Source organism: Dreissena polymorpha, chromosome 13 (genome assembly GCF_020536995.1).
Source record: "Dreissena polymorpha isolate Duluth1 chromosome 13, UMN_Dpol_1.0, whole genome shotgun sequence".
NCBI lineage: Eukaryota > Metazoa > Mollusca > Bivalvia > Myida > Dreissenidae > Dreissena > Dreissena polymorpha.
In genome coordinates, this window is record NC_068367.1 from 66,738,036 (window position 1) to 66,746,597 (window position 8,562).

General features: G+C 36.7%; 1 protein-coding gene across 1 annotated transcript; it reads left to right on the top strand.

The window, feature by feature from the left end:
- Positions 1–281: 281 nt before the first annotated feature.
- Positions 282–8,212, top strand: LOC127856090 (uncharacterized). Its single transcript, XM_052392082.1, has 4 exons — positions 282–542; positions 4,904–5,051; positions 7,328–7,568; positions 8,014–8,212. Exons 1-4 carry the CDS (start codon positions 366–368, stop codon positions 8,195–8,197), a joined length of 750 nt encoding a protein of 249 aa, XP_052248042.1. The 5' UTR covers positions 282–365; the 3' UTR covers positions 8,198–8,212.
- The last annotated feature ends 350 nt before the right edge of the window (positions 8,213–8,562 follow it).

The following is an 8,562-nucleotide window of genomic DNA, read 5'->3' on the forward strand; positions in this document are numbered from 1 at the left end:
AAACAACTTTAATGAATCACTATTAAACGAAGAACTCGGAAGCTTGGCCAGAAAAGGTAAAGTAAATTTATTTTATCAAAGCAAAGACCATGAATCATACTGAAAAAACGCACACTTAATTCCTATACGTTTATAAACAGAAGCTTTGTCATAAAAGACTTATTTTGAAACAAAGCTAAGACCTCTTTTTACAAAAGATAAACAAACCCTTAATGTCCATACGTGTGATAGCAAAATGTTTTGATCACCATGTATCGTTATCAGATTAGTATACAATCGAGGTGCTTATGAACGCAGCGTAGGATAACAGAACCGATTTCAAGGCTACGCTTCATCTGAAGTACTCGGTACAATCGAGGCTAGCCATGACGGACGAAATACATCTGAAATACAGCAAACGCTCGGATGAATTAGATGAAGTTGGGCAGTTATATGGAAAGTCGAACCCTGCTTTCCACACGGATGTTGACACTACTTTGGACGGAAAACATGGGTTCGATTTGAATGTGACTCTGAATGAAGAGGAAAGTTTACCTCGAAAGGTGTGTTCAATAGCTTTTGTTAAATATTCTTATTTGGGATACTCGAACTATATTTGATCTTATTAAAATATGTTAATACTGTATAAGAATTAAAATCTACTTTAAAAATTTGCGTTTTACAGCCAGATTTTTTAAGCAAATGATAATACAATTTATTATAAAAACCTGACGCGCAGATACGAATGTATGCCTTTTCTTAACGTATTATCATTTATAAAATCTGGTGAGCGGATTATCGCCCAATTTAGTGTAATGTAGAATCCATGACGGCTTAACGATAATTAGTTCTATCGTTTACACATGTTTAGTTGATAAATGCCTCGCTAAGAATATCGAAATAAACCTTTTTTTAAACATATGTAGAATTATAGATTTATAGTACGCATTTTGAATCGCAATTGCTCAAAGGTGTAAAGGAATATAAAAATCCGAACATCTATGAGAACCATATTTAAAATACAAGTGTTTAATGTTATAAACATTCTAATGATGTAACACTTACTTATATATTATAGTTAATATGTTTTTTAATGTTGAATATATACAGTGTTCTGCTGCAGAAGGTTATAACCGTCAAGGACATGAGCATAGTTTAGATGTAGCTCTCTCTAAAAATATGATTTTTAAATCGGGATTTTTTTCTACATTGATGTGTATAAGAAACGAATTTTGCAGCTTAGTGTTTACTGTTTCAGTAAATTTATCTCCAGATTGATTTCATTTTATATTTGTGTGTCGATCAAAAGAATGTTATCGTGTGACCTCAATGTACCATAAATAACAGTAAACAAATATTAATGCACCTCTTAACGTCTTTTTATTATAAAAGATTACTGATTGTTCAAACCTTGGATTGAGGCAACACGTTTAATGTAAATTATTGCTTAACGACCCATCTGAAAACTTAATAAACATAAATCTTTAGAAAGCTATCCCACTACAGTTGCGTAAGCAATTAATTAAATTGGTCCCCGGTTTGAACATCACTATTCAACTTCAAAAAGAAAATTGTCCAACTCGACCCAACATTGTTATTTAAATATTTAAAACTTAATTCAGGAACATGATTAATTTTTGCGGAATGCAATATACGTTGCAGCCAAGTTTCACCTACTTTTGCAGCCAATGGAATGTGTGAGGAATGACCCGCTGGTAGACCCGAATGAATTTATCCTAATATTTCATTGGCTAAATTTGAAAGGATTCACCCAAAACTCTATTCGAATATCTAATAATTTGAGATAAATGAATATAGGGTAAAGGATTTACACATTTTTTGCGAAATTCTCCCTTTTCTATTCAGATTTGTTCCAACGACACCTAGACGGACAACTTGGTCATGGTAACACGAGCAAACCGTATCGGCGTTGTGCTTAAATAACTTATCGCTATCGCTATAATTACCCTTCTGCGATAAAAACAGAGAATTGTCTTACTTGTTTCTCATGTACAGATTTAAACATTTAGTATTAATTTTAAGTCTTTAAAAATCATGACGTGAAATGTTCTCAGTCAGGCTGTTTTTCAATTAAATCGTCGATCGGAAGTGAGGATTACCCAGAGAATGCTGATAACATAGTCTGGCTTCCAATATATCTACTGTATCGCCACAGTCATCGTTAAAAGAAACATTACAATGCCGTGATATTGTGCGAAATACATTAAAAGTTACCAAGTCAGTAAATCGCGTTCATTTCCACCATGAACAAAAACTACCAGAATAGTACGCGTATGCCGTGCTAAGAGGAAACATTAAAATGACCTGAGCAAGTACATAACGTAAACCTTCAGCTGCATTAGCAGAAAATAAACCTTAGTATACAATTCGATAGGATGAAAATCTACGTTTGGTAACTATCGAAGTTCTTATCGTTTTAAGACGGTTTTATTTAACTGTGTAATCAGATGTAAGTACATATGACGTGTACCATAATGTAGCGTATTAATTCTATAAACACTTTCTAAACATGTTTATGTAATAAATATGATACTTAATATACAGCGGATAAAAGAAATACAAGTGGAAAAAATTCCAAGTTTTTTATATCTAACTTATTATATCTAAATACTCGTTTTTAAAAATCATTTTTACAGTTAACGCCGTAAATCTTATTTTAAATATATTTTGTGTTTACGGTATGACTGTTTTAACGATGCAATGAAGTTACTGATAGTCACAGCTCATTAACTCAAACGTCATAATTTTCAAACACTTCTAGGCGAAGTTTCGATGACCATAGGGGACGCTGAACTGTAAGCTGCCCGGTTGAACGGCACACCATTCGCGTTTGCTTTATTGGTAAATCCAATGCATCGAAATTGTATTGGCTGGGAAAAAGTGAACTTCCTGAATACTTTGTAGATAAAGATTGTAGATTAGCCCATGATATCATAGCTTTAACCGCATTCTCGTGCTACCCAGTATTAAACCTCTTACCGATGTATTAATGGGGCTGGGTGATAAATCACCGTATGCAAAGAATACAAGCATACACCTTCACCTCTGTTTACAAGGATGATTGTGTAACGGGGAGAAAATGGTCCGATTCAAAAGGTACTTTTAATGTTATCAACTATCACAACGCCCCAACATTGATTCTGACTCAGTCGTCTTAAGGTTAAACCCGGGTAAATGCACGATGACACGACGGCCGTATTTACACTCATGCGTAATCAACCGTTAAACCCGGGTAAATGCACGATGACACGACGGCCGTATTTACACTCATGCGTAATCAACCGTTAAACCCGGGTAAATGCACGATGACACGACGGCCGTATTTACACTCATGCGTAATCAACCGTTAAACCCGGGTAAATGCACGATGACACTACGGCCGTATTTACACTCATGCGTAATCAACCGTTAAACCCGGGTAAATGCACGATGGCACTACGGCCGTATTTACACTCATGCGTAATCAACCGTTAAACCCGGGTAAATGCACGATGACACTACGGCCGTATTTACACTCATGCGTAAAAAACCGTTTAAGTTTCATCCTATATATTAAAACTCAATTGAATCGAACGCCTTAAGCTTATTGAGACGCGTTCCTGTCCGTTTCCGGGTTAGAACTTGTGCTTTTTGTCTTTAGGGAAGACCTTAAGAACGCTCCCACAGTGGGTATCGAAACCGTGGCCCCTAATCGTCAATATATCCACTACACAGCAGCGACAGTCTTGATCAGGGTTTTTTGTATAGAAAAGATATGGTGCTTCCACGGAGATTAAGTGGGACTGGTTGATGGTAACTTCCTCCTCAGTGCGGTCCCTCTATTTTACAGATATTAATATGCACATCCTTATTTCACAAGGCCAGTTGTCGGGTGGTTTTAGAATGCCAGCGGCGAGAGTAGACTATATTCTGGCCAATGTGGTCGAGTATCGGGTGTTACTCGTCTTGCGATTCTTCCCTCTTTTCAATGTTGTCATATCCCCATCTCTGGGACTTGTTGTTCTATGGGACAGTAGTAGTTGGCCAGCTAGTTTGCTTTCCCTGGTGTGGATCTTGATTTATTATGCCTCCTTTATGTAGCTCTTTTTTCGCCGAAGTGCCGGATGTTTCTGACAAGGGCCATTACTCCTCCCATCTTCCGGCCTTGACGATCGCTTCTAAGTACCTGTTACACACGGATCTTGAAGCGTTTGCCCACATGCAGTTGTGTTTCCTGTATACAGCAGATGTTAATGCTGTGTACACGCAGGATATGCTCTAACTCTGTTTTTGAATTCCAGCTTATGATGTTAATAATTATTTCTTTTGCTTTCCCGATTTGGTGAGTTTTCGGCCAGTAGCTCTCCTTAGCCGTACCCTGGCTTTACATGACGAGTTCAAGGACCACCCGTATCTAGGGTAGACTATATTCAGACACGGGGCCAGGTACTGCTTTTGCAGACTATGACTTCACAGGGCGAGTAGATTTCTAATTGTCTCCAAATTGAAGGGTTATGTTTGAATGTGATGAGTGGAATGAAAGTTCTTCAGCGTCCGCTGTTCAACATGGTACCTCCGTTTTTTCAAGACCCGGATTTTCAGTCAGAGTTACTTTATTATTACCCGTAGCTCATGCTAATCGGATCTTCTAAATGAGCAGATGGGGAAAGTGGTGCTCATGGATCCTTACCCTGGGGCTTCAGTTCATAGCACACCTGTTAAACACATAGTGTTCCTGTTGTGGTAATTTTAGGTGATTTTCGTTGTGGCTTATGATAACAAACGTTCATAAATTTTCTTATCGGAATGACCACCTGTTGGTCCGGTGCTGTATATTTGTCTGGCTAATTTCACTGATGTCTACTTAAGGTTGCAAAAAAATACATGTCTATTGTCTTGAAAACTTTTCAATTGTTCAAAATAGGTAACGCAAACAGCTAATGAATGGGGTCAGCACGAAGTAAACAGTGATGACGAGGAGGATGAGGAGGATGGGGAATACAGCAGATATGCGCGATTCGTGAACAACATTCAAACCAGTGTAGGGTCGGCGTACAAACAACACAAAAGTGGTAAGAAAACCATTGATTTGATCAACGATGATTATTCCAATATTCGTGTTAATGTTTACATTCTTTTTTTATTGTCTGGCATAAATGTTTAAAATCGATTGTCGAGTGAACCCCCCAATAATTCACACGTTTTAAAACATTCATGTTAAGTTGTTTTCACCGGGATATAAGGCTGGTTTGTGTATTTTACTATATGATTTGACATTATCATCATGCGCAGGATGCTGTTCAATGATTAATTTACCCTCGGTTTAAAACTTGAAGCTGTTATATTTGGATTAAACAAGTTATTTACGACCTTCATCATTTTGTCGATATTTTTTTTTATATTTTACGGGATTTTTATTACTGCTTTTTGCTAAATATTAAGACTTAGATCAAGATAAATAAGCAGTTGTTGTACTAAAGAAAACGCTTCAAGGTTCGACCATAGTACTACGGCAACAGTATCGATCAATTGGAAACAAGTTTACAGATTAATAACTTATGTAAAATTTGAACTGTCGTGCATAATTGACTTTTTGAGGATGTTTAACGCGGTACCGCAATTACCCATCAAACAAATATAAATTCAAAAGTGCATTAAATGTTTACCATTGATGTTAATATAAATATAGAATAGTAAATTTGTCTTGAGTTTGATGCACGATCAAGCCAGAATAGTTTCTGCTAAGATCCTATGGTCGTCTATTGGCTGGATTTGATTCAAATGATGAAAACATTCTTTTGCTATGTTTATGAATTTGTTTTTCAAAACAAAGGAAACACATATTTTTATTACAGGGGGTAATCACAGGGGTTAAATACTTTACCTTTGTGATAACGCTTTTTAAGGAAATCTGAAAAAGAAGCTGATGTCCATACACACTTGGTTAAAACTGACTATAACTGATGGTCATACACACTTGGTCAAAGCCGACTTCATCAATGAACAACCATTAATATTTTGATAACAATGATAAAAGTACACGTGTCGTCTGTTTACAACGGAAATGCAAAACTGCGTACTGCGCATGCGCGAATGGGACAGTATAATTGTTAATCATTCTGCACGTGATCGCTACGGTAGCGATCGACAGTATTTTTTGGACAGTACATTTTTTTCCGCTGGGTCTGACAGTATTTCTATGTCACGATGGCATATGGGAGTTTAGCATTGTGAATAAAAGTGAGGTATAATAATAAAATATATACCATTGTGGGGAAATAGAAAAGACTGTGATCATACTTTCTAGACAGCCCTCGTTTTAATCTGAAAAATAATATTGAGTTAATTATAGTAAAACAATCAGTGCACTACGTAAAACGGAGCAACGTTTAATTTGTTTAATCGAAATTTGAACAAACATATAATCCTTGACTACGGTAGCTTAATATTTTGAAAGTCAAATACACTGAAATCTAGAACAAAGAAATGGTATGCTAATAATTAGTATGCCTATTGGAAAACCATTCACAATCACCTAGCTATTACAAGAGCATTAATAAGTTACAAACATGGTCCTCAAACATGATTACAAATAATGTGGATGAATACGTTAATCAATTTTACATTATAACATTCCAACATTCTCCACGTTAATGCAAAATAAATTTGATATCATCATTTCCTTCGTTACAACCTTTTTTACGTTTACGGTTCACATATATTAAACAAGCATTCTTTTTATTTGCTTTATTTGCAACTGTTGAAATATATACTGGTAAAGCTTTGCAAACCATTCGCGATTATTGATGATATTATGCTTGTTCTGGGAAAACTGGGCTTAGTGTATGCACGATAATTGTCGTCCCAGATAAACCTATGCAAACCGCACAGGCTAATAAGGGACGACACTTTATGCTAATGCATAAAGCCTAGTTTTCTCATAATGTGGCTCATATAGAATGCGTTTACTGTAACAAGCGCATAGGAGTATTGGCCGCAGAAATGTTGGGGTTTGTAAAAAAATATTTTCGAAAATAATCAATGTTAACTAGTCTGCGAATATGAAAGTTAATTGGTCTAGCCTGAATATAGTATATCAATGAATTGAGACAAAGGGATACTATTTGACCTGAATAGCGTCTCTACCCGTAGATCTTTACAAAAAGGCATTTCTCGGTTGATTTTAAACAAGACACCTGTATCAGAACAACTTGATTTAAAATGAACTATATTAAACAGCATGCGTTACATTGCAACTTTCTTTTAATACAAATGTAATTGGAACAAACATTATAATAATACTTACATAAATTGTTCAAACAAGAATGACTGACGTTTGCAATTGCAGCAATATGGACCCTTGTCGGAATCCTTATAGCCGGGCTCTACACCGCCTACTTTCTCTACGCCATGATTAAATTCTTTGACCCCAATGATGAGGGAATGGTACGGTTGCTATGGTTCAGCGTGCTCGTTGGGGTGCTTGTTATTTATATGGTGTTCTGGACCCGGCTCAGTAAGGCGTGCTTCGGCGAGGTGTCATGCATGGCGCACTGCAGCCCCACGGTCATCAGAAGACTAAATAATGTGTGAGTGATTTTGATTGTAACGTAAAAATAGAGTTTAGTTTCCCAGCGTGTGACGTTGTTTATCGATGTCTAACATATTCATATGGACAACCGATCCAATTAGATATATGAATCTGAATTAGATTAAACCTATTATTTTAGCTCGATTACATCGAAAGCCGAATGCTTATGAAAACACACGAGTCAGTTTTTTGGGTAGAACCAGTACTAGATGTCTATGAGGTATATATACACAACGCTCCCTACAGTGGGGATCGAACCCATTAACTCCCGGGCGAAAGGCGGACATGCTATCAACAACGCTTCGGCGACCTATAACTGATAAACACTCAAAACCGTTTTGGCAGAACTAATGCTATTGGTTAATCGCAACCACAGAACTTATAGAGCTGGAATTTGTTAAATTAATCAAGAAATATCTTATCTCTTGTTCTATCTCTTCAAGCATTTACTGGTTCTTGGTGATCGGTACAACCGTTTTCGTTCTGGTGTATTTGGTGATAGAAGTGGCACTTAAGAGACCAGACAATCTGAGATCGGCAGCGGGAATCGCCCGCCTTCGTCCTTGTCTTCTACGTCTTCTCCTACAAGCCCGCAAAAGTAACGCTTGCAACAGCATCATAACTTAATATTACTATATGATATCAGATGTTCGCTTATGTACATGTAAGGTACGAGCGTCCATTATACGTGTACTGAATAACATATTCGATACGTGTATGCAGACAAATTATAAATGCAATTCAATGTTAATAGAGATATTATTGCAGAGGTTTATGTCGGAATATGACAACTGGTTTCTGGATTTCGATGCCAATTAGTCACATGCTCGTAAACACTATACAACGGCTCTTACAATAATATCCCATAACAATTAAAACAAGGCGATTGCCCTTTAAAGAATATCCCATATGAATTGCCACTACACACTGTCCTCCCCTCCCAATTATTTTTCTATATGAGTTGTCACTAGGCTATTGAACGTGAAATTATG

Bases quoted from the DNA above. Each gene is read 5' to 3' on its own strand.
- LOC127856090 (XM_052392082.1), top strand. From the start codon at position 366: ATGACGGACGAAATACATCTGAAATACAGCAAACGCTCGGATGAATTA. The intron at 5,052-7,327 runs GTAAGAAAACCA...TTGCAATTGCAG, and splicing joins GTACAAACAACACAAAAGTG to CAATATGGACCCTTGTCGGA. The intron at 7,569-8,013 runs GTGAGTGATTTT...TATCTCTTCAAG, and splicing joins ATCAGAAGACTAAATAATGT to CATTTACTGGTTCTTGGTGA.